The 24,476-nt window shown below is 62.4% G+C and overlaps 3 protein-coding genes across 7 annotated transcripts; 2 read left to right on the top strand and 1 right to left on the bottom strand.

Moving 5' to 3' along the window:
• On the top strand, nucleotides 1,858–4,371 carry GFER (growth factor, augmenter of liver regeneration). The gene is made up of 3 exons (XM_003124726.4): nucleotides 1,858–2,254; nucleotides 2,620–2,816; nucleotides 3,671–4,371. The coding sequence occupies exons 1-3, from the start codon at nucleotides 1,997–1,999 to the stop codon at nucleotides 3,831–3,833; spliced, it is 618 nt and encodes a 205-aa protein (XP_003124774.1). The 5' UTR covers nucleotides 1,858–1,996; the 3' UTR covers nucleotides 3,834–4,371.
• Nucleotides 4,772–11,242, top strand: SYNGR3 (synaptogyrin 3). Of its 4 annotated transcripts, none has more exons than XM_021086784.1 (4): nucleotides 4,772–6,937; nucleotides 9,145–9,382; nucleotides 9,589–9,731; nucleotides 9,809–11,242. In XM_021086784.1, exons 1-4 carry the CDS (start codon nucleotides 6,923–6,925, stop codon nucleotides 10,016–10,018), a joined length of 606 nt encoding a protein of 201 aa, XP_020942443.1. In that variant the 5' UTR covers nucleotides 4,772–6,922; the 3' UTR covers nucleotides 10,019–11,242. The 4 variants fall into 4 exon arrangements, with proteins under 4 accessions (XP_020942443.1, XP_020942442.1, XP_003124775.3 ...); XM_021086783.1 differs by lacking the exon at nucleotides 4,772–6,937 and adding an exon at nucleotides 7,035–7,337 and having other exon boundaries at nucleotides 8,653–9,382; XM_003124727.4 differs by lacking the exon at nucleotides 4,772–6,937 and adding an exon at nucleotides 7,058–7,337.
• On the bottom strand, nucleotides 13,650–23,413 carry ZNF598 (zinc finger protein 598). 2 transcript variants are annotated; one of them, XM_013987817.2, is made up of 12 exons: nucleotides 23,141–23,413; nucleotides 19,349–19,461; nucleotides 18,650–18,779; nucleotides 18,059–18,270; nucleotides 17,768–17,985; nucleotides 17,280–17,397; nucleotides 16,507–16,706; nucleotides 16,212–16,296; nucleotides 15,363–16,108; nucleotides 14,952–15,102; nucleotides 14,696–14,846; nucleotides 13,650–14,609 (listed from the first exon to the last, which is right to left on the bottom strand). In XM_013987817.2, exons 1-12 carry the CDS (start codon nucleotides 23,363–23,365, stop codon nucleotides 14,256–14,258), a joined length of 2,703 nt encoding a protein of 900 aa, XP_013843271.2. In that variant the 5' UTR covers nucleotides 23,366–23,413; the 3' UTR covers nucleotides 13,650–14,255. The 2 variants fall into 2 exon arrangements, with proteins under 2 accessions (XP_013843271.2, XP_013843272.2); XM_013987818.2 differs by having other exon boundaries at nucleotides 17,289–17,397.

The following is a 24,476-nucleotide window of genomic DNA, read 5'->3' as shown; positions in this document are numbered from 1 at the left end:
TCCAGGGAGGCACCCTGGCCTTGACAAAAGGCCTTTGTAAGTCTGTCCAAACAGCAGCTCCCCCCAAAGCCCTCAAACTTTCCCTGGTCTTGGCACAGACAATGAACACCTGTGGATACAGACCTAATTTTTTTTTTCTTTTTTTTTTTTTTCATTTGTGGCCACCTGGTGGCAGATGGAGCTCCCAGGTCATGGATCACATATGAGCTGCAGTCTCCACCTAAGCCGCAGCTGTGGCAATGCTGGATCTCTGACCCACTGTGACAGGCCAAAGATTGACCCCAAGTCCTAGGGCTCCCAAGACGCTGCCCATCCTGTCACACCACAGCGGGAGCACCAACAGAGGCCTATTTTTGCAAAGTGCCTTCAGTCTAGCTGTCACACTCTTGCCAGTCTCAGTGGGGGCCACTAGCCTGATAGGGTACAGGGTGGGACAGACCTGTTCCTGGGAAGAGAGAGAAGTTGGAGATGGGCAGTTTGCTCACACCAGGAACCTAAAAGGATGCTAAGCACTGCCCCCCCCCATGCCAACTGACAGCCCCTGCTCCACACCGCCAGCAATCTAGACGCCCTCCACTCCTCTCTCTCTATAACCCTACCCTGACGTCTCACCTGGACAACTGCAGCAGCCCCATCCTCCCCCAAAGCCTGTACTCCTCACTTGCTCCTGTGACATCCACTCCCCAGAGGCAGCTTGGCGACTGAGATCACACCAGAGTACCAGGCCCCAAATGTCCCAGCACATTCCCAGGGTCCTTGGAATAAATTGCCAGCGCCCATGGCCATTGATGAGGTCCCTGCTGGGCCCCTGGCCACCGCTGGATCTCTTCTGCCACCACCCTACCCAGGTCCTGTCCTGCTGGCCTTCCCACCCACACAAGAAGCAAAGATCCTCCTCGGCCTTGATTGCCCTTCTCAGTGATTCCTCATTCTTCAGGCCTCCGCCTAAGCGTCACCTCCTCAAGGAGGCCTCCCGCATTTACCTCGCCCCATTCATGCCCCCGAGCATTTATTAGTGTGACACCTTTTAGATTTTTGTTGTTTCCGTCTTGACCACACTGGATTATGGGTTGGGGAGGTCAGAAACTTTCGAATCTTTCTCCCGGCACCGCCCAGCGCCTAGAGCAGCTCTGAACAGATGAGGCACTACACAAATATTTGCGGAATGAATGAATGCACAGTTGGAAGCACAGGTATCCCTGAGGCCACTCCCGACGTGGGTTTAACCGCTTCAGGCAGGCTACAGGATTCGGGAGCGGGAGGGTCCGCTCCGTGCGCGCAGCCCAAACACGCACCGCCTCCTTTGCCGGCACCGCCTCACCCCGGGTTGCCAGTCACCCGTTGCCATGGCACCCGTCGCCAGGGCGGATCCGCAGGCTCAGCCCCGGCAGCATCGCCTCTGTGCGCTCACGGCCCCGCCCCATGTTGCCACAGCACCAAGCGCCAGCTCCCAGGACGCCCCCAGCCGAGGGCATAGGGCCTAGCAGCGGGCACGCGGGACGGTCAGAGCGGAGCGATGGGGGCATCGCGGGCCACGAAACGGACGTCGCCTCAGCCGCAGCCAGAGGCTACGGCACGGCCGCGCCGCTTCCACAACACGCTGGTCTTCTACTGGAGGAAGCGGGAGCGCCGCCACGGAGGACGCAAGTCGGGCTCGGGCCGCGGAACGAGGCCCAGGGCTGCGGCCAGGACTAGGATCTCCAACCCCGCACACACGCGGGCCCGGGCCGCCGACTCCAGCTCTGCTTCTTCCGGGTCGCGGGCCGCGGCCCCCGGCTCCGCCTCCACGCCGGACACCGGCCCAGGCCCCGCCCCCGACCCCGCCCCCGGCCCCAGCTCAGGCCCCGCGCCCGCGCCCGCGCCCGCGCCCGCGCCCGCGGCCCGGGCTCCCGGCTCCTGCGGCCGCGCCCTGGCGGCGGCGCGCGCCCTGGCCTGGAGACCGACTTGGAAGCCCATCTGGAGACCGAGCTGGCCCGGCAGGCATTGCGCGGGTAACATGGCGGCCCCCGGCGAGCGGGGCCGCTTTGGCGGGAACCTCTTCTCCTTCCTGCCCGGCGGCGCGCGCTCCGAGGTGGTGGATGACCTGGTGACGGACGCGCGCGGCCGGGGCGCCGGGCGGAGAGATGCCGCCGCTTCAGCCGGGATGCCCTCCCAAGCCCCGGCCTCGGATTCTCAGGTCGCCGAGGACGCCTCCCGGAGGCGGCCCTGCCGGGCCTGCGTGGACTTCAAGTCGTGGATGCGGACGCAGCAGAAGGTGCAGATGTCGCGTGGGGTTGGGGAGGCGCCTCCTTCCCGCAGAGGCCCGCGAGCCCTGCCGACTCCTAGCCCCGGCCCGCACACCATGTTGTCAAGCGCCCCGGGCAGAGTTCCCAAGACCCAGGCGGAGCACTCCTCCAGGCCCTAAGACTTTGCCCCCTTCCCCGGGGTTGAGGGGTGGCTGTCCCAAAGCCTAGCCCTTAAGGGAGGCCGGGCCTTTCGGCCCTTAGCCACTTGTTGGCCGGACCAGCCTCCTTAGGACTTAGGACAGACAGTAGGCCTCCGGCTAGGGCAGAAAAAATGGAGCTTTGTAGGTTTCCGGCGGGGGAACGGAGCTAACCCTTGGTCGGCCTCCTTCCACAGCGGGACAGCAAGTTTAGGGAAGATTGTCCTCCAGATCGCGAGGAACTCGGCCGCCACAGCTGGGCTGTACTCCACACCCTGGCTGCTTACTACCCCGACCTGCCCACCCCAGAACAGCAGCAAGATATGGCTCAGTTGGTAAATTTATTTTCCAAGTTTTACCCATGCGAGGAGTGTGCTGAAGACATAAGGAGGAGGTAAGTTGTGTGAGTCCTGGGTACCGCAGCCAGTCCCGCCGGGAGCCTGGGCCTGGCTGATGTCATAAAGGGAAGCCTAGAGAAATAAAGGCAGAGGTGGGAGAGGGTTGCCGAGAGCAGGGGCCAGCAGCAGATGAGGGATCTTGGATCATCTCCTTTCTCCTCGAGGGCCAAGCTGCCTGGGGCTTCTTCCGCCCCAGAACTCTGGGGAGCACTTCCCTCCTGAGATGCCTTGCTTAGCACTGCTGGAGGCTCTGGCAGGTGTGGAGGGCGCCGCTTTGCTACCTGCTGGAGCAGGACTGCCAATTTCAAGACCTTGGGAACTCACTGCTTTTGCTCCCGAGAGCCCCCTTTTCTCCATTGCGGAGCCCAAGAACTGTGGTGTGGCACCCATAGGCTGGGCTGGATTTGAGGGGCAGGGCAGCCCTTGCTGTTTGAAGCCTGGGCAGTTAGAACAAAGTCTCTTACTGAGCTGAGGCAGCAGGGCCGTGGGTGCTAAGAAGCAGATCTGGTGTTCAGTTATGCCTTTGTGCAGGTTCCATCCCTTCTGTACACTGCCTGGGGCCAAGGACGCAAGGGTGTGAGGCTTCCTGATTGTTTTGAGGCCATGAAGTCGAGGTCTGTGCCTTAATGTCTGGCCCAGGGTGCTTCTTTGAGTTTGCTGAGCTCCGCGGGTGAGGGTTTGAGCAGGCCCAGGTGTCTGGCAGGTCTTGCTGCTGCAGGGGCACTCCTGGTGTAGCCTCCCCCCGGCAAAGGTGCCAGCTCTCCTCCCTGAATTGGGCAGGCAAGGAGCTGGGGGGTGGGCACAGTGGGGGCACTGCCTGCCCCCATCCTCCGCGTGCTCCCACACACAGGATATGCCGGAACCAGCCAGACACACGCACCCGGGCACACTTCACCCAGTGGCTGTGCCGCCTGCACAACGAGGTGAACCGCAAGCTGGGCAAGCCGGAGTTTGACTGCTCGCAGGTGGACGAGCGCTGGCGAGACGGATGGAAGGACGGCTCCTGTGACTAGATGCCAGCCAGCCAGAGCATGTGCGCGGCCTGACCAGAGCGTGTGGGGCTCATTATTAAAAGTACATCAGAGCCAGAGCCTGTCTTGTCTCAGTTGGGTGGTCCCCAGACCCTGCCCATGGAGCCCTCTCTCAGGTTCAGAGTAGAAGTGGGGGTGCCCCCGACGGCCTCCCCCTCAACCCAGGCCCGAGGGCGCTGAAGGAGGCCAGGGCAGCCTAGGCTGTCCCTCCCTTTCCAGATTCGGCCTCCTGCTCACCTGACACCTGCTGCCAACTTAGGAAGGTGACCAGCCTGGCAGGGCTCCTCTGTCTTGCCAGGCCAGGCCCCTGTCCCCCACCGTGTAGCTAGGGACAGCTGGCATGGCTGCAGTGTCTTTAGCCCGGGGCCTGTGCGCTGCCAGTACTTCAGGAGAGAGGCCTGGGGGCTGAGCTCTGCTGCACACCTGCCGTGCCGCATGTGGCCTTGCTCAGCTGCACCAGGCCTGTCGAAGGCTTCTGTGGAGCTTGAGACCAAAATAAAATGCTGGAGAAGTGACTGAAGACCTGCCTTCGGTGTGTTTTGTGCTGGCGCTTGCGGTGATGGACGGGCCTGCCCTCGCTGCATGTAGTCTGCTGCCTCCTCCCATCTGAGTTCTGACTCCCGAGGAAGAGGGAGCTGTGCCATCGCAAGACTGGGCCAGGCTGTTCCGCGAACAGCAAGGAGGCCTCCTTTTTTTGTGTGTGTGTGTCTTTTTTTTTGTCTTTTTTTGCTGTTTCTTGGGCCGCTCCCGCGGCATATGGAGGTTCCCAGGCTAGGGGTCAAATCGGAGCTGTAGCCTCCAGCCCATGCCAGAGCCACAGCAACGTGGGATCTGAGCCGAGTCTGCAACCTACACCACAGCTTACGGCAATGCCGGATCGTTAACCCACTGAGCAAGGGCAGGGACCGAACCTGCAACCTCATGGTTCCTAGTTGGATTCGTTAACCACTGCGCCACGACGGGAACTCCAAGGAGGCCTCCTTGCTGGGTCTGGGGGAGGAGCAGAGAGGGGAGCGAGGTCACATGGCGGCAGGTCCTCAAGACCCCAGAAAGGATGTGCTTTTAACACCTAGCTCCCACGGAAGGGTGTGGAGCAGAGGAACGGCAAGAAGTGACTTTTGAAAGGTCTCTCTGGCTGTGGAGCTGGAATGAGGCAGGCGTGGGGGAGAGCAGGGAGGACAGGCACCCATGTGGCGGCCAAGAGTGAAGCTCTGCCCCAGTCACTGGAGGATGGAGTTGCCCAGTGTATCAGTGAGGTGCAGAAGGCTGTGAGCAAAGCAGGTTTGGGGGTGACCTGGACCCAGCTTTTGGGCCGTCCTGGATCCTCTCAGCCACACCTACTCTGCCAGTTGTCAGCTCTCCGCTGGAATGGCCCAACAATAGTGTGTCCCATCCCTGTGGCCATAAAGCTCTGGCCACCTCCCCCCGTGGCGTCTCAGCTCCTCCCCGGGCAAGGGCCAACCTTTGGCACAGCTTCCTCGGCACCTGCACCCCAGAGGGTTGACACAGAGAAACAGGAGGCCAGGAGCAGCCAGCAGAGGGGTTCCTGCTCTTTTTCCTGCTCTTTTTTTAGAAGGGCGTCCCCGGCACAGGGCCTTTCCCAGGTCGCCTGCGTGCTGGGAGCTGGTGAAGCCGTGGTCAGCTCCGGAGCACACTGTCTGTATCAGTGCCCCCCACCCCCACCTCACTGCCCTTGTCCCCTACCTCTGGCTTCCCCGAAGTTTAACCTCCCAATACAGCTCTAACTTGGCTATGGACTGTTTTCCAGACCATCCAGTTGAGACAAGTGGGATCCTAGTTCAGGGGAAGGTTCTGGCTCAAGCTCTTAGCATGTAGACCAAGAGAGTGAGCAGAGAGCAGGCAGAAGAGCCCCAGCACCGTGCCCTGGGACCCCTAAGGCTCAAAGGACACAGATCCGAACAGGAGAAGGGAACCAGAAAGAGATAAGAAAGGACCCATGGGATGGGAGGAATATAAGGATGGGGTGGCATTGCAAGTGTCCCCAGGAGGATGGGGACAGGATGGCATGTGAAAGTTCCCGGGGCCAGGGATCCAAACTGCACTGCAGCTGTGGCAGTGCTGGATCCTGAACCTGCTGCACCACACAGGAACTTCCTGTAAATTTGTTTTTAAGACAGCAAAGTGGCATCTTGAGGCACGGATGTAAGCAATCAAGCAAAGAGGGACAGGGACGAGGCGTGGGACAGAGGGCGCTGTTGCCCACAGGTGAGAGGGGATGGGGCTGGATGCAAAGTGGGCGACACTTCCCGCTCTGGACTGAGCTCCCCGGGGGATGGGCCGGATACCACTGTCCACACCACACGAATGGCACAGTAGGGACCTGGGTTTGAATCTCCAGCTCTTGCACTTTCTGAGCTCAAGGAATTCAACCAGCCTGCCTCTAGAATCTGAAGATTGGGCGTAAAACACTCCCTACCTCCACGGGGCACAGTGAAAGCTCTGGCGCTGTAAATGCGCCCCAAAGGCAGGTTTTTTCTCAGTGCCCTAGGCAGAAACGGGAGGCCCCTGGGCCCCTGTTGGGCTGGCCTGTAAGGAACACGAGGGAAGGGACCCTGTCTAACCTGGGGCTGGGCCATCTGTGGCAAAGACCCCTCAGCAGGTGTTCAGGGGAAGCAAGGCACTGCTCTGCCAATCTCCTCATCTCTGGTGCTTCTCCCCTCTCCTTGGCCCAAAACTAAATATGTCGCCAAAAACTGGGGGTGGGGAGGGCTAAGTGAGAACCTTGGAATGACGATATCCAAGCCCAGGGAAAGAGCAGAGAGGCCCCAGCTCCCACCCACACCAGCCTGCCTGGACGAGTGGCCCTGAGGGCAGAAGGCACTCTCCCTCCCGGTTCGGGAGGCTGCCAGGTACAGTGGTGAAGTCAGGGAGTGCCCCAGTAACCCATCTCTGGTCTGCCAGGACCAGGGGCAGGAAGCTGAGTGAGGTCATGTCGGTTTGTCCATTGACGTGGCGACAGCAAAGGCTGAGACCAGTGTTCGCCTGCCCTGCTGACTCCTGCCTACCAGTTAGGGGACCTGGGGGACTCAGTCGCGTGACCCTGCGCCCTGATGGAGACATGGCAGGTAGTGTCCATCTCGGACCCTGGTGCTGCAGTGAGACTAGGGGTGGAAGGAGGGCGGGCAGAGGTAGGGGAGGGCTCCAGCCCTGAACGCCTGGACGGGGGTGGGGGGGCGCGGGCTCTGTCCCGCCCCGCGCGCCCCCGCCGCGGCCGCTGCGCGCTCCCGAGAGGCGGCGAAGGCAGCAGCAGCACTGGCAGCGCCGGCAACATCAGCAGCAGCCCCGGGCGGCCTCGGGCGGGGCCGCTCAGACGGACGGACGGACGGACAGAGGGCGCTGGGGGCGCGCAGCCCGCCCGGTCCGGCCATGGAGGGAGCCTCGTTCGGCGCAGGCCGTGCGGGGGCCGCCCTGGACCCTGTGAGCTTTGCGCGGCGGCCCCAGACCCTGCTGCGGGTTGCGTCCTGGGTGAGTGGCCCTGGCCCCAGCCCCCCACCCCCATATCCCACCCACCCCGCCTGGCATCCTTCATCCCTGTCACCCGCTCCTCGCCCCTGCCCCCGGACCCCATCCTCATCCTGGCCGGCCCCTCCCCAGCCGGCCGCAGGTTGGGTGACGTCACCTGGGCTGGGCGCGCCCACCTGCGGGCGGGGGAGGGGCCGGCAGCGACAGCCGGGGACCTTGAGAGGTCACCACCCAGTGCACCCAACTCCCAATTCCTTCTTAGATCTAATTCAGTCCCCTTCCTCAGACCTCGCTCACGCCCTGGAAGCGGGCGCAGGGGTGGGGAATGGTTTCGTGGAGGGGCTTGGGCGCTCAGCCTCAGCGCGAGGAGGGGCTATCGGAGCCGAGAGGATCAGGCACATCTTCCCTCTGCTTCTCCCGCACGCACATCCTTCAGGCTCCTTCGAAGGGAGCCGGCCCTTCCCAGCCCCCCCCCACCTCGCCGCCCGTTGCAACTGTGAGTTGGGGGGTGCTCTGGGAGTCCTATGAGTGGGGCAGGTGGAAGGGGCAGCTCTGCACCGGGAGGGCTTTCTGGAGGTGGTGTCAGAGGGGCAGATTGCAGGCAACCTCGCCTACTGGGGCACCCCTACACCAGGTGGCCTGCTCCCCCTTCCCACCCCTCCAGGCTGGGTTTTATCCACTTGGTGGCAGCTACTCACCTGTCTTACAGGAAGGCGATGCCCGGGGTGGGGCGGGGGCCCTTGGCCTTCCTGGTGGAGGTGGAATGACTCTGGCCAGACCAGGACGTAGCGGCCCTACATTCTGGTCCTAACTCTGATCCAATTTGTGGAGCCATCTGGGGGTACATGTCCCTAGCTTGCATCCTGGTTTCCTCTCAGTCTCTAGGAGCTGGGGCGGAAAGGAAAGAAATGAAGTGGAGACGGGAAGTCTTTTTTTTAGAAACATGGAACCCGGCACCTGGTGTCAAAGGACCGATCCCCTTCCTCCTTGCCTTCCAGTCCTCACGGGCGGAGCACTGAGGTCTGACCAAATCCGAGATGTAGGGTGTCATCTTTGAAGCCCAAACACTTATGGATGCCATGAATAATTAATCACAGTCCTGGAGTGCCCACAGAATGCAGGGTGCTGGGTGAGCATTATTCCTCTGTTCCCAGCACCCCATGAGTTGTGTCTGCCATTGCATTTGGCATGTCACACAGCTTCTGAGTGCTGAGGGCAGGTTCTACCCAGGTCCTGGATGACAGCTCTGTGCAGCTGTTCCTCTGCTGCCCCCTTTCTGCTCCGCCTTCTCGGCCGACTGCGCATTTACTTCCCCCAGCCCCGCTGACTCAAGCCTGGGAGTCACCGGTCCAGGTGAAAGCTCCTGTCCCCACACTCTGGAGCGGGCCCCATGGGAGATACTACAGGCTCCACAAGGTGCAGAGGACCCAGCTGGAATGTCAGCCCTGGCTCTCAGCAACCATGCGACCTTGGACAAGTCACTTCACTTGTTGGAGCCCTGGTTTCCCCACCTATAAAGAGGACAAGAACAATGCCACCCTCAGTGGATTTTTGGGAGGAGTCTATGGGCTAAAACGCATGGAGTCATTTTAAGCACAGTGCCTGGGCATGGTAGATGCTCACTAAATGGAACGTGTTCTCCATAGTTACTAAATACCCGAGGTAGGTATTAAACGCAGGGGTCCCCGAAGAGATGGATCCTGGGCTGCAGTGGAACGCAGGGACACGCCCGAGAGCGCGGCGCTCACGGTGGGCTCGGAGACCTCGGGCCTCGGCGAACTCTGAGCACCCCCTGCCGCCCGGCCCTCAGGTGTTCTCCATTGCGGTCTTCGGGCCCATAGTCAACGAGGGCTACGTGAACACCGACAACGGCCCGGAGCTGCGCTGCGTCTTCAACGGGAACGCGGGCGCCTGCCGCTTCGGCATCGTGCTCGGCGTCGGGGCCTTCCTCGCCTGCGCCGCCTTCCTGCTGCTCGACATGCGCTTCCAGCAGATCAGCAGCGTCCGCGACCGTCGCCGAGCGGTGCTCCTGGACTTGGGCTTCTCAGGTGGGCGGGCCCGGGCCGGGAGGGGCGGGGCCTGGGAGGGCGCGCCCCGGGCCCCTCGGGTGGGCGGGGCAGGGGCGGGGCCAGAGGGCGCGTGGCTTCTCGGGGCGTGAGGGCGGGGCGGGGCGGGGCGGGGCCTACGTGCCGCGGCCTCTCCTTTCCCGCGTGGCTGGGCGGGGCCCTGACGCACCCGGCCCGCCTGCTCGCAGGGCTCTGGTCCTTCCTGTGGTTTGTGGGCTTCTGCTTCCTCACCAACCAGTGGCAGCGCACGGCGCCGGATCCGGGCACCGTGCAGGCGGGAGACGCGGCGCGGGCCGCCATTGCCTTCAGCTTCTTTTCCATTCTCAGCTGGGTGAGTGCGGGGGCCGGGCCTGGGCCGGGGCGGGGCCAGGGCAGGGTCGTCACCAGCTGACCTCGACTCCCCGTCAGGTGGCGCTTACCGTGAAGGCCCTGCAGCGGTTCCGCCTGGGCACGGACATGTCGCTCTTTGCCACCGAACAGCTGGGTGCTGGGGCGGGCCAGGCCTACCCAGGCTACCCGGTGGGCAGCGGTGTGGAGGGCACGGAGACCTACCAGAGCCCGCCCTTCACCGAGACCCTGGACACCAGCCCCAAAGGGTACCAGGTGCCTGCCTACTAGCGGCTGGTGGGCCCAGACCAAGGTTCCAAGCCTGCCCCACCAACGCAGGATCCAAGGCCTCCTGGGACCTCCCTCAGGTCCTCCTGGCCCAGCAGCAGGGTGTGGCCGCTGTGGGCCGTCTGGGGCCGAGAGAAAATAGCCTCCAGAGTGCCTGGGCTGTCCCCCCCAAGTTCCTTCGGTCCCTTTAGTCCCCCCCGCCCACGGTCAGAGGTCCTGAGAGGAGACAGCACGGGCCTGGGTACATGTCCTCCAGTGGACCAGCCTAGGGGCCTTTCCCCTGGAGAGAGAGCCAGCCACCTGTCCATTCTGGGGTCAGGGATCCAGCTGCCCCTCCATAGCCAGGTGCAGGGGCTGCCCTGGACTGGGAGTGACTGGGAAGGGACAGCGCCCTCACCCCGTGGCCTGGCAAGCATGGCCACACTTATCCCAAGTCCCTGTGGGTGGCGATGGTCCTGGTGGCCATCCTGTAGGGCCATGTGCTCTGTCTGGAGCTGCCCTCCATTCCTCATGGGGCGAATAGAGTAGCCAGGCCCTGTCGCCATTGTGATTGTGGTCACGCCTTCGGGTTTCACCTCATAGTTCCCCACATGCAGCCCCTCTTTCTATGGCCCCTGCTCCAGCCCTTACCTGCCTCGGCCCGGGCCCCTGCTGGGGTGTGGGTGGCTCTGGCCAGGGAAACACAGCGTGGCTATAGGCCTGGGCAGCAGCCCATTAGTAAGACCTTGCCCAAAGGAGGTTCCAGACACCGGGGTGGCTGGTACCACATTCTCCTCATGAGCAGAGAGGCCTAGAGGCTCCTCCTGCCCACCCTGCCCTGGAGTCGGCCATTCCCTGCCAACTGCATTACTTTGGCTTCCTGGACTAGTCCCTGAACTCCCCACCCTGCACCTCATTTTGAGGCCCAGCCTGAGGCGGGGGTCCCTCTGCATAGCTGAGTACTCATGCATTGCTCGAAGCTGGCTTTTCTCATTAAGTCAATACCAAATGTGGTTGCCACATCTCATTCTTACAGACAGACGCCTCCCTCTGGAATTGCAGTTGAGTGACAGCCCTGTACACTGTAGCCTAGACCCATCATGTGTGGCTATTGAAGTGAACATGTTTACAATTTTTGTATATATGGGTCTCGCCCTCCTTCTGAAAGAACAATCCGTGATTGTGTATTTTCAGTGTCCCATGTTCCAACTGCAACTTATTTACAATAAAGACTGTAAATGAGAGGGAGTTCCCGCTGTGGCTCAGCAGGTTACAAACCCAACTAGCATCCATGAGGACACAGGTTCGATCCCTGGCCTCGCTCAGTGAGTCAAGGATCTGGCGTTGCCGTGAGCTGTGGTGTAGGTCACAGACGCGGCTCAGATCCCGTGTGGCTGTGGCTGTGGTGGCCGGCAGCTGTAGCTCCGATTGGACCCCTAGCCTGGGAATGTCCACATGCCACCAGTACAGCCCGAAAAAGCAAAAAAAAAAAGACTGTAAATCTGTGCATGAATTAGTTTACTGTGGTCCAGACACTCCTGGAATCGTTTCTGCGTCTGCCCCTCCAGGGCCAGAGGTTGGGACCTGGGGGCCCCAAAATCCAGACGGGGGCAGGGCGGCGGCCAGGCTGACGCCCAGGGTCTGGAGAGAGCTAGGCAAGCAGCCCCCCTTCCTCCAAGGTCCCCTTCTTACCACCTTCCGTTCCTGGGGCCCCCAGAGCCACCCTCCACGCCAGCTCCCCTTTTCCGTGTTTACTTTTGAACGCATCTGCTGGGATTTTGTTATTTTTTCGTTTCTGAGATTTCTTTTTTTTTTTTTTTTTTTTTTTTTTTTTTTTTTTTTTTTTTTGTTGTTGTTGTTATTTCTTGGGCCGCTCCGAGGCATATGGAGGTTCCCAGGCTAGGGGTTGAATCGGAGCTGTAGCCACCGGCCTACGCCAGAGCCACAGCAACGCGGGATCCGAGCCGAGTCTGCAACCTACACCACAGCTCACGGCAACGCCGGATCGTTAACCCACTGAGCAAGGGCAGGGACCGAACCCGCAACCTCATGGTTCCTAGTCGGATTCGTTAACCACTGCGCCATGACGGGAACTCCTGAGATTTCTTATTAATGAATGAACTGCTGGTTGAACGAGGCAGAGAAGAACCCTGTCTGGAGACGGAACGCTGGCTTGGCCACATTCAAGCTTCATCTCCTGGGACACGAAGTCCCTCAACTTGTCTTAGCTTCGGATTCCCCTTCCCTAGAAGGAGGATGACAGCAGCTCCCCCTCCAGAAGGAGCCAGGGGTCACCATGAACGCGGAGAGCGTTGCCTGTCGCACATCGAGGGCTGCTTAAATGCGACCCGGTGGTGTTACGGTTCTTGCTTCCTTAAGAATAAGTATTTTCGGAGTTCCCGTCATGGCGCAGCGGAAACGAATCTGACCAGGAACCATGAGGTTGTGGGTTTGATCCCTGGCCCCGCTCAGCGGGTTAATAGATCCGTCATTGCCGTGATCTGTGGTGTAGATTGCAGACTCGGCTCGGATCCCACATTGCTGCGGCTGTGGTGCAGGCCGGCGGCTGTAGTTCCGATTAGATCCCTAGCCTGGGAACCCCCATATGCCGTGGGTGTGGCCCTAAAAAGCAAAAAAAAAAAAAAAAAAAAAAGAAGAGTAAGTATCTTCGGAGTTCCCGCTGTGGCGCAAAGGGATCAGTGGCATCTTGGGAGTGTTGGGATGCAGGTTCGATCCCCAGCCCAGCACAGTGGGTTAGGGATCCAGCATTGCTGCAGGTGTGGCTTGGATCTGATCCCTGGCCCGGGAACTCCCATATGCTGTGGGCCGGCCGAAGAAGAGAAAGGGAAGAAAATAGAAAAGATATTTTCAGGATGGCTAAGGAGACAGCTCACATTACAGGTTACTCTTCTGAGGGATTGGTTGTGCGCAGGCCTGCAGAGAGAGTATCAGCTGGGCGTCCCCTGAGGGGCTTCTCATGTGTGGTGGGCAAGGCAGGGGCCTCTGCAAAGCCCCATGGAGAGGAGGAGGGTAAAGGCTGCCTCCTGGTGGGCCCCGAGCCCATCCCTCGTGGCGCTCTGGCCTGGCACCCTGCAGGCCCCTTCATCACCACAGGTTCCCCCTCTGCTTCCCTTAGAAAGACATCCTGTTTCTTTTCATCTACGGATGCTGCCTTATTCGGATGTGGCCATGCGTTTAGATCTTTCCTCCTCCTACTTATGTTTGTGGCAGAAAAGATAGATCTCTGTGTGTGTCTGGTCCTCTTACAAACTACTGGATCCAAATAATTAAGTACAAATGATTTCTAAGTATTTCAGATGACCCTGCGTTGCTTCTGAGCTGCTCTTGTTGGAGTTTATCTTTAGAAGCTCTTTGACGGCTCTGTGGGTATAAACCTTGAGTTAGGCCCATGTGTTCGGAAAGGACAGTTTCACTGGGTACATGTTCCAGGTCGAGCGCAGGCGTCTTTATCCCTGGAAGGCCTGGGCGATGCCAGCCGCTTCTCCTTGTGAGCAGAGTGGGCGCCCAGCCCTCCCCATGGCCCCCCCCCAACCCCAGCGTTCACTGCTGCACCCTAGCTGTAGCATCTGACCCCTCTGAGTCCCCCTGGCTGTGGGGTGACCCTGGCAGGCAGAGAAGCTCAGAACACCAGCTATGGGCATTATTGCAAAATAAATTTATTTGAAGATAAACTGTCTTATAAAAGATGAGAGGCAATTTGAGATCCCAGATTCAGCTTGTCTCATAAAAAGATTCAACTTCAAGTAGCACGATTTCGTGTCTGCTTTTAATCCTGAACATTCTTGGATCACGAAACAGCCAACTGTTTACACAACACACTCAACACCTGACTCTAGTGCCAGTGGACCCACGGTTCAGGGGCCGTGGCGCGGCAGCCCTCAGGCTCCGGAGGTCCCAGATGCGGCCATCGTGGCCACCGGCTCTGATAGTGCAGACAGGCTTCGGCATCCTGGTCTTTTCCGCCCAGCGCCTTCCCAAAGCGTGAGCTAGAAATGCTGACCAGCCTGCTGCCAAGGCAGGGGCCTCGTGCCCATGCCCGGGAGAAAACCAGATGGACTCCCACATGATGGCGTGCTGACAGGGCAGGTGGGCGTCCCTGGGGACCCCTGGAGGGCCTGCTGGCTGAGGAACCTGAGCAGGTGGCCTCACCGGGGCCTTACCTGGCTGCCTGGCAGCCCGGGGGAGGAGGAGGGAGCAAGGAGGCTCGTGGGCAAGGCAGCTCCTGCCCACACTGGCGGAGCTACGTGAGGATCCTGGCGATGGCTTGCAAGGAGGGGAAGTCATCGTCCCGGGCGGCGTGCAGCGCCTGGTGGCTGCTGACGTCACCGTGAGCAAGCACCTGCTGGCAGGTGGGGCACACGCAGCAGTCCAGGCCCGCCGGCTGGGTGCTGGCTTGCCACGCACCCTTCTTGCTCTTCTTGGCCTTGGCGCCTGGCGGCCTCTCCCGGCCCCGAAAGTCCGTGTGTGCAGACAGTAGTTCCTGCTGCTTGGCCGTGTCTGGCAGGAGCACCAGCAGCTCGTTGAAGATCTTCTGGAAGTTCTCCCCCAGCAGGTCCCGGCAGCTCTTGTAATACTGGGCCGCGGAGATCACGCCCTGCCACCCAGAGCCAGACACGGTCACACCTGGCCCAGGCCTGGGCCCCTGCCGGCCGGGCTGCCCCCACACCCTGCCTGCCTGACCTGTCTAAACTCCCCCGAGTGGCTCTTGAACTTGCTGAAGCGGGCCTCGTCACTCTGTAGGAAGTCCTTGATGGACTGGATGAGCTGCAGGTTCCTCTCCCGGAAGTTCTCGGGGACCAGGTAGGCCCGCGGCACGGGTGTCAGCCTAGGTCTGGAACCCGGCACGGGAGGAGGCAGGGCCTCAGGCCTGGCCCGAGGTGCGCCCGCCCCCCCCCCCCAGAACGCGAGGCCAGCGGGCCCGCCCCCCACCACTCACGCCTTCGCCGCGGCCGTTGTGCTGGGGACACAGACTGGGCTGGGACCAGGCAGAAGGCGGCAAAAGCCGGGGGGCGGCTTGCTGACGGGGGGCGCCAGGCCCGGCGGGGGCGGAGGCGGCGCGCCCTTCATGAGCACCACGGTGTTGAAGCCTGAGGGGCCAGGGCAGGGACGGGAAAGTCCAGACGAGGCCCGCTCGTGCGCTGCCACCCCTCCCCCGAGGGCAGGCCCAGCCCCAGGTGCCAGCACGCACCCGGGCTCCCTCACGCCAAGTCCCGGCCTCCGTCAGCTCGCCCGCCCCGCCAAGAGGGTGCGCCCAGGCTTCTGCCCGCACCTGCGCGGCAGGACCTTGGGCCGAGCGCCACCCCCCACCCCTCAGCAGCCCCAGAGCCGGCCTGCGAGGCGCACGTACCTGGGGGCGGGGGCGTCCTGGGTGGGCAGGGGCCGCCGAGCGCGGGGAAGTCTTCCTGGGGGGTGGGGCAGGAGAGGGGGCCCGGGGGCCTGGGGAGCCCAGGGGGCTCCTTGGGGGTGCTCCGAGCTGGGGCCAGACCCTCTGTGTGTCCATTGACGATGACGGCGACGGGCCCTTCGGCTCTGCCGGGGGGCGCCTCAGGGACCTGCTCAGCCCCAGGGGGCCCGTCTCTGTCAGCGGGCGGGGGCGGGGGCGAGGCGGCGCCGGGTTTCTTCTTCTTGCCCACCTTGCTGAAGGGCTGGGCGGAGGCCAGCAGGGAGGAGACGGCCACCGTCGTGGGTCCGCTCCGCAGCTCCTGGGGGGTGAGGCCGGCGTGGCCGTCCTCCTCCGCGGGGGACGGTCTGCTCTTTCTGCCCCCCTTGCCTCCCCTGGCACCTTTCCTGGGGGGCTGGCCTCCCCCACTGGCAGACGGGGCCCCAGGGGTGGGATGGGCCACTTTCTTGCTGCCACTGCTGTTCCAGGCAGAGATGAGGCTGGTGGGGGCAGTGCTGGGCTTGGAGGCAGAGGACACCAGGGCGGGGAAGTCTTCCTCCTGGAAAGTGCCCCTGCCCCTGGTGGGAACAGGGTAGGCCAGCGCCAGCCCCACGGGGCCCGGGGCAGCTGCCACGGGGCAGGAGGAAGCAGTGGAGGCGGAGAGGCTGGGGAAGTCTTCGTCCTTGAGCTTCGGAGTGAGGTGTGGGAGCGCGCTGGGCCAGGGGAGGAGCGTGGTCAGCGGCCTGAGGGCCCTGGCTGCAGCCTCCCCACCTCCGTGCAGCCCCACGCCCTCCCCCAGTTCTGCACCCGGGTTACCTTGGAAGCGTGGCTCCTGCAGCCGGGCCGCTTGCTGAGAAGGCCTCCTGGCTCACAGGACCGTTGGTTGAGGCTTCCTTGGCGCCTACAAGACACAGACACAGCCTAGGCCAGGGCCGACCCATGCTGAGGGGCAGGATCAGGCCCTGCGGGCGGCCAGGCACGCAGGGAGGCATGCAGGTTCCCGCTGGCCTTGTGGGTGGGGGCCCTGCCAGCGTGGGCACCAAGCTGGTCGGGAGCCTGCCTCCTGCCTCTGGGGCCAGAGCAGAGCTGCCTGCAGGGAAGGCCAGCTCACCTGGGCCTTCGCCCTGGGTCCGGGGAGGGCGCCGGGGGCCATGGGGCTCCTCGGGACCCCACACCCCTGCCTCCTCCTTCTTGGGCCTGCCGCCCTCCTCCCGGTCCTCGCTCCTGCGTGTCTCTTGCTGCTGCTGCTGCTGCTGCTGTGCAGCCACAGAGGCCCGGATGGCAGCTGCCACTTCTCGGTCCTCTTCTTCCCTGGGATGGGGAGGCCTTCAGGCTGGGCACAGCCCAGGACTTCAGTGCCATGCAGGACAAGGGGCAGGGGAGGGGCCTGGACACAGGGAGGCTGCCAGGCGCCACTGGAGCCAGTGTCAGCCCAGCCTCAATGGCCAGAAGAGGGCGCTGTGAGCCAGCAGGACACAGCTGCCTGCCAGCCTCAGGCCTCAGCTCCCTGGGCAGCACCTGGGCCCAGTTCTCTGGGGTGGTGACTGGGGTCCACAGACACTTCCATCCAGCCCGGCCATCAGGGGCAGCCCCAGCCTGAGCGTGTGCCCACCATGCCGGGGCTTCACGGCACAACTGCACCAAACCCTCCAGGGACACAGGCCCCCTCCACGCCCCCAACCTGCCAGGTCCTGGTATCTCTGGCTGAAGCCAGGGGAAAGAGGAGGGACCTCACTGAGGACGCCAAGCAGACCCTGTTGCCGGAGCCAGGGGGCCACAGTCTCAGGCCCCGGTGCCTGCTGCAGCCCAGCTATCGGCTGCTGCCACTGCCCCAGGGGTGGCACCAGGAGAACCTAAGTGCTGGCGGCACATGAATCCTCCCACCTCTTGTACCTCCAGCTTCCTCGGCGGCTCTGCTGGGCTCCGCGACCGCTGGCCCGGCCCGAGCGGCCCTGGCGGCTGTACCTGTCCAGCTCCTCGTAGTCCTCGCCACTGACGACCCCTGCGGCCAGCACAGCCCGTCACGGCCCGGGCCAGTGCTGGGGCTCAGAGGGCAGGGCCTCCCCGCCCACCACAGCCCGTGAGCCGGGGCCAGACACCCCGGGGTCCACAGCGGCCCAGGCCTCCATGAGGGCCCCACACCCACTGGCACTCAATCATCCTCCTGACCTGGGACACCTGGGGAGCCAGCGAGGCCCCACGCACTCGGGCCCCTCGATGGGCCCAGGAACGCAGGCTCAGCAGGGGTGTGCCTCATCCCCGCTGACGTGTGAGGCACCGAACCGGGACCTGGGTCCGAGGGCTCCGGAGCAGGGCCCTGCAGCGTGAGCATCGCCGCGGGGGCCGCGAGGGAGAAGGGAGGCCTGGCTCACCCTCGTTCCGGCGCGAGAGCCGCGGCGCGTAGCTGAACTGCAGGTCGATCTGGCGGTTCTGGCGGGCCTCGGCGCGGCTCCGGCTGTGGCAGGCCGTCCTGTGGGCCTTGAGGTCGATCTCGGTGCGGAACGCGTGCGTGAACTGCTCGGTGCTGCAGCGGCCCTCCTCGCACAGGAAGTGCTTCTCTCGGAAGTGCTCACGCAGGTACTTGTAGTCGCTGCCGGGGATGGGGTGTCAGCAGGGGCCTGTGCCCAGCCTGCTGGGCATCCCGGGTCACTGCCCACGCCCACCTGTAGTAGTCCTGGGCCCCGTCTGAGTCGCAGAAGTGGCAGAAGTAGTGGTCGCGGCGCAGGTGCTTGAGCAGCTCGTCGTTGTCCAGGTAGCGCTCATCACAGAACTTACAAAGCGGGTGCCCACGGTGCGAGGTGTCGTCAGGGTCCCCCTGCATGCGGTGCCGGGCCAGGTCCTTGCGCGAGTACCACTTGCGCTCATATGTGAAGATCTGCAGGGAGGAGGGGGCTGGGCAGAGGGGGGAGCTCCCGGGCCTCCCCCCTCTGCCCAGCCCGACCGCGCAGAGGGATTGCTGGCATCAGGTCTGCCCCAGAGCCCAAGAGGGTGGCCTGGCGGGGCCGTGTAGTTACCGGGAGGCCCTCCCTGCCTAGGGTTGCAGGCTGATCCCAGCCCCTGGGTTCTGAGAAGCAGGAGAGCAGGGGATGCTGGGGAGTCCGGGGATCTGGCCTGTCCAGGGCCAGAGGCAGCAACAAGCCCCTCATGGCTGTTTGGACGCACCACCCCCCTCGGTACCCCCCTCCACGGGGCCTGGCCACCGTCACCTCCGCCAGGGACTCCCTGGATGTCCAGGTGGATGCTGTGGGGGTTACCTTGAGGTGTTTGAGGCACAGCTTGCAGCAGAACAGCTCATGCTGCTTCCGCATATGCTGCTCCAGGTCCCCAAAGAGGCCAAAAGGTGGCAGCTCAGGACACCGTGGGCACTCATGCTGCAGCAGCTGCCTAGGGAGACACCAAGAGCCACCAGCCCACGAGGGCACTCAGTGCCTCAGCATCACTCCAGCAGGCACCAGAAGGTCCCCAGGAGCCCCCTTTACACCCCCGTAGACACCCTGAGGGTGGGAGCCAGGAGGCCACCTCTCCACGGAGTCAGGCAGTACTGGGCCCAGGGCCGGGCGCTGGGTCCATGATCCAGCAGACCTACATCAGATGGACACGGTGACTGAGCCCACGCAGGGGCCTGAGTCGGGGGACTGCCCCTCACCTGGAAGATGACACCCCCAAGACAACTGTACCCCATTAAGACGTTTGTCCACCTTAGGCCAAGAACTTGGCTGCAGAAGCCCCAGCAGACAGGTGCTGCGTGCCTTCCCTGACTCGCCCTTGCCCCCCATCCCTAGCACCCCCGCAGGAGGGGGCTGGGAGCACCCCCAGCCCCAGGAGGGACAGCCAATAGCAGGCGCACAGCCACCTGAGGGTTGTGAGGAGCACGGGAGGGGACGAGGGTGTCTGTCCCTCTCTCCACAAGCGCCCACAGACCCCGGACACCCGAGCTGAGGCCTCCTCCTCACCTGTACAAGGCAAACACCTTCCCGTCTGCAAAGTAGATGTCGTACTTCTTCTCGTGCTGTAGCTGGTGGATGGGGATGGTGGCAAAGGCGGGAAGTTTCTTCCCAAAGACCACCTGGAGCCAGGAGCAAAGGGGACTGGTGAGCAGGGCCAGGGACGCCCAACGGGGGACCCCAGGAGGCTGAGAAGAAAGGCAGACCCCAGCAGGCAGCACCCTTGCCGGCCTGGGGCCAGCCCAGGCCCCCCTCTCCTTAAGCCCCCGGCTAAGGTGGCCGGGGCAGAGACGCAATGCCCGGCCTCGCCGCCAGGGGGCCGCCGGCTGGCTCCCTACTCAGAGGCTGCCCGGGGGGCAGTGACAGGATCAAACAGCCAGGCAAACCCGGGCTTAATCACAAGGGTGCTAAGCACAGAATGACTTTTACCAGAAGAAAGAAGAGACACAGTCCAAGGAGGAGCTCAAGCAACAAGGGATGCTACCAGGACAGGACGCACCAGGTGAGCACGCCGCCTCCGTGCAGCCCTGGCGCTTCAAGAAAACACAGGAGAGGGGCTCCCCCATGGGACTCAGTCAGGGCCCCTGGCTGCTCTTGCCCAGCTTGCTGCCTCTTAACTGGGCTGTCTGGGGGCACCAAACAGACGAGCTGGTGTGCTGGACGTGGTGGCCACTCCTCAGGGGTCTCCAGCACTCTCGTGAAAGCCTACTCTGCCCCCCACAGACCCTGGCACTGGGCGATGACCAGACCCCTGTCGGATCCCGCTCCTCAGGGCCAACAAGGGCACTGCTCCCTCCAGCCCCTCTTTCTCTCTGGCCCCCACGCCCCGCCTTGGATCAAGAGCACACTAGCCACGAACCACTCCGATGCTGCTGGAGGAGCACGGGGTACAAGGAACGAACCACCAGGACTCTGCGCCCAGATCAGCAGCCCACAAGGGAACCCCAAAGCTGTCAAAAAGCATCCAGGCCCGACAGACTCCGCAGGGGAGCAACTTCCCTCCCCAGAGAAACCTGTGCTGGGGGCGGCCCTTGTCCCCAGCACCACCAGGCCCGGCAGGCTCCTTGCAGAGATCTGCTCTGATCCACCTGAGCGGTGTCTCCTCAGGCTAGGAGCACCCTCACTGTGGACTAGGCAACAGCTTAGGTGGGTGTCTGTCCCTCCTGAGCGATCTGGTGGGGCAGCCCAGGCTGGCACACCTGAGCCGGGCCAGAAAGTGGACCCAGGGTGGGCTCAGGAAAGGACCAGAAGCACAGAAGAGGCTTAAGGAAGGAAAGTGGCCGTGGGCACACAGGCTCAAGGCGTGGTCGTTTGAGGAGGGCGAGCAGGTTTGGAACCAGGGAGTGGGATGTGGCAGTGCCCACTGCCCCTCCTGGACAGGGTGGAACCAGGACTGGCCCCCCAGGTCAGCACAGACAACAGGACAGCAGTGCAGCCTGGTGTGGCCGGAGTCCCCGCCCCAGCAGAGAGCGAGGCGAGCAGCGAGACCGAGTGAATAGACAAGGATGAGGGCGTGGTAGCCTGGCCAGGGATGGGCAGGGATCCAAGCGGCATGGCCCAAGCCCCAGCCTCCCTGGTGATCACCCTTATAGGAGGGGATCAAGGATCCAAGGACAGAGGCACAGGTCAGGCCTAGATCCTAGATGATGGACGCGCAACGCTGCCTCCTGGGCAGGCACAGGGAGGCGCTAGGTCAGGCTGGAGGAATTAACAAGGGAGCTGGTGGTTCTCATTGTGGCTCAGCAGTAAAGAACCTGACTAGTATCCATGAGGTTGCAGGTTTGATCCCTGGCCTCCCTCAGTGGATTAAGGATCCGGTGTTGCCATGGGCTGTGGTGTAGGTCACAGACGAGGCTCAGACCCCAAGTTGCTGTGGTTGTGTAGGCCAGCAGCTGCAGCTCCGATTCAATCCCCAGCCTGGGAACTTCCATATGCTGTGGGTGTGGCACTAAAACAAAAACAAAAAAACACCAAGAAGGGAGCTGGCCAGTCCCAAAAGCATCTTGGTTCGCTCTCCTCCCATTTTTTTACAAAGACTCAGTCCCGTAACAGAGGCAAAGACGAGTCAGGGGTCAGGGGTTGCTGTGGGATTCCCAAGTGGACACAGGACACGGGAAGTATTCAGAGGACAGCGTAGGACTTTGCAAGGGACAAGGGGGATGGGGGATGGGGATGGGGGAGTTCCAAGTTCAAGAGTGGGAGGGAAGCAAGATGAATGGAGAAGAGCATCATCTCCCCAAACTTCCCAGGTCACCCTCTGGCTGCCGAGCAGTTCGGGGCAGGCCCAAGAGGAAGGCCAGGCTCAGCCAGGGCACCTGATGCCAAACCACCCCACAGCTGGTGCCAAACACCAGCTCATGCCCACGCCCCCTTGCCACAGAGAGCACTGGAAGGGCGTGGGACCCACATGGAATGAGAGAGGCCAGATGCTAGCCATGGTAGCCATGTATAGATGTGTGCTCACTTCCTGAGTGAGACCTGCAGTGCCCAGGGCCTGGCACTCTGCTCTGCCTGCCTGCCTGCCTGCCTGCCTGCCTGGAAGGAACCTCCAGGTGCTGGGAAACCTGGCCGGTCAAGGATTACATCACATCACCAAGACTGGCCAGCAAGGCAGGCTCTGGCGAAGCTGGGACGTGCCTTCTGACTAAGTCACAGATCGAAGGTTTCCCTGACTGCTCCAGCACCAAGAGCTCTCCCAGATCCGGGGCCGTCTCTGTCCACCCGACTGTAGACTGACGGCATCTCCAAGGGTCTTTCTTTTTTTGGCTAACACAAAGAATAGGCCCCCAGTGGGCCTTCAGCATCTCCTTGGCTCCATGACCATAAATGTCTCGTTAACAAAAGTGAAAAAACCACGTTTCTGCATCACTTCTAGGAAAAGGAAAGTCAGACTCCCTGGCACATGTCACCAGCCCAAGCTTTCCATGAAGAAACCAGGGGAATTTCACAACTCTGGAAGCAAACAGATCTCAAAGCACAGCGAAGCAAGGAGCTCCAGCTAGGTACTCGCAGCCAGCAGCTAGCAGCTGGCATTGTGGAGCAGAGCTCCGTGGTGCCCCCCACTTCCCCAGGGCTTCCAAGTCTTGACAGTCAGAAACTCCCTCCCCTCTACTCTGGAGCAGAGCCCCACCAGCTGGAACTGGCAAAGAGGAGAAACACTTGCTCACACTTTTACTCCCACCCCCCAGGTACCCTGAGGAGACCTCGGTGGTTCTGCTTTCCTTTCTGGTGGGCCGGTCTAAGTGCAACTGTCACTTAATAGAAGAAAAACGCCAGTCTCAGAGGAGTCTCCTGAGCATCACCCAAGGAGGCCCAGAGACACAGCTAGGCTGGAAATGCTCAGTTGGAGCCTCTGCTTCCAAGACAGACTGTCTCCGAAGGTGCTCACTTTCCCCGTAGCCTCCATGGGAACGGAGACCCCTGAGGAATAACCTCCCAAAGATGAGCAGGTCGAGGCGTGTCTGCTTGGATCATCCCTTCCTGTGGCCCGGCAGGAATTACCGAAGCGCAGGAAGAGAAGTCCCCAGGCTCTGTCTCTCCAGGGACATCTGCCTCTTCAAACCAGTTCGGCCACCTCCTGCCCCCCAGCCCCAGACCCCCCACAGTCGGCCCCAGGATCGGTACCCCGCCCCAGGTGGCCCTGCCAGGCCTCTCTTTTGGAAGCCGGCGCCACCAGGGCCGCAGCCGGACATCAGAAAGGCAAAGTCCCCTTCCGGCCGCCGGGTGCCACGCCGCCCCGCCCGGTCGCGCCCCCGCGCCCGCCTCGGTGCCCCGACGCGCGGCCCTGCCGGCGCGGCCCACCTGGCGCAGCTCCTCGCGGCACACGGCGCAGTAGCGTTGCTCGCACAGCACCCGCATCTTGGTGGAGCAGCGGTAGCACACCGGGTGGTCGCAGCGGCCCAGCGCAGTGGCCTCCAGGTCGCCGCAGCACAGCACGCAGCTCCCGCCACCCCGCTCGGGGCCCGCCGCCGCCGCCGCCTCCAGCGCCGCGCGCCGCCCCTCGGGGCCCGCCGCCGCCGCCGCCATGGTCCGGGATCCGGCCCCCTCCCGGCCGGCGCGGCGCGGCACGGCCAGACTCCCGGCGGGCCCACCCCTTCCGGGGCGACGTCACCGCCCCGCCCAGCAACGGCCCCGCCCGGCGGAAGTGCGCTCGCGACTTCCGCATCAGCGAGGTGCAGGCTAGAGCGGCGCTACCCGCACCGGCGCTCTAGCCGGAGCTGACAGCTCGGAGGTCGCCCGCAGCCCTGGCGTCCGGCCACAAGCATCGGGCTCCCCTTTGCTCGGACCCTCCCCTCCCGGAGCAGTGAATGTTTTAGTGTAAGTGTGTCCCAAATATCAATGGGTCATACTTATATTAAAATGTTGTTCGGGAGTTCCCGTCGTGGCGCAGTGGTTAATGAATCCGACTAGGAACCATGAGGTTGCGGGTTCGGTCCCTGCCTTTGCTCAGTGGGTTAACGATCCGGCGTTGCCGTGAGCTGTGGTGTAGGTTGCAGACGCGGCTCGGATCCTGAGTTGCTGTGGCTCTGGCGTAGGCCGGTGGCTGCAGCTCCGATTCAACCCCTAGCCTGGGAACCTCCATATGCCGCGGGAGCGGCCCAAGAAATAGCAACAACAACAACAAAAGACAAAAAGACAAAAAAAAAAAAAATGTTGTTCGTTGTTCAGCTGAAACAAATTTCATTGGGAGTGTTGTATTTTTACTTGCTAAATATTGCAACCTTATTAAGAACCCAAATGTCTCTCCAACCCAGATCTTTCTCTCGTATTTGGGACACGCATGCGCCCAGACACAAAGACAGTCCCCGTCAGAAAAGGCAATTCAGGAGTTCCCATCGTGGCGCGGTGGAAACGAATCCAGCTAGGACCCATGAGGTTGCGGGTTCGATCCCTGGCCTCGCTCAGTGGGTTAAGGATCTGACATCGCCATGAGCTGTGGTGTAGATCGTAGACGCGGCTAGGATCTGGCGTTGCTGTGGCTCTGGCAACATCCCAGCTGATTAGACCCCTAGCCTGGGAACTTCCATATGCCGTCCCGCTACAAAAGGCAGGTGGAGAACTTGTCCTCTTCATGGCTGGGCCCACCCAGCTGAGTAGGGTGGGAGGCTTGATGTGGAGCAACGTACAGGGCACGTTT

This window comes from Sus scrofa, chromosome 3, assembly GCF_000003025.6.
Source record: "Sus scrofa isolate TJ Tabasco breed Duroc chromosome 3, Sscrofa11.1, whole genome shotgun sequence".
NCBI lineage: Eukaryota > Metazoa > Chordata > Mammalia > Artiodactyla > Suidae > Sus > Sus scrofa.
This window is presented reverse-complemented; position numbering and strand designations above follow the sequence as displayed.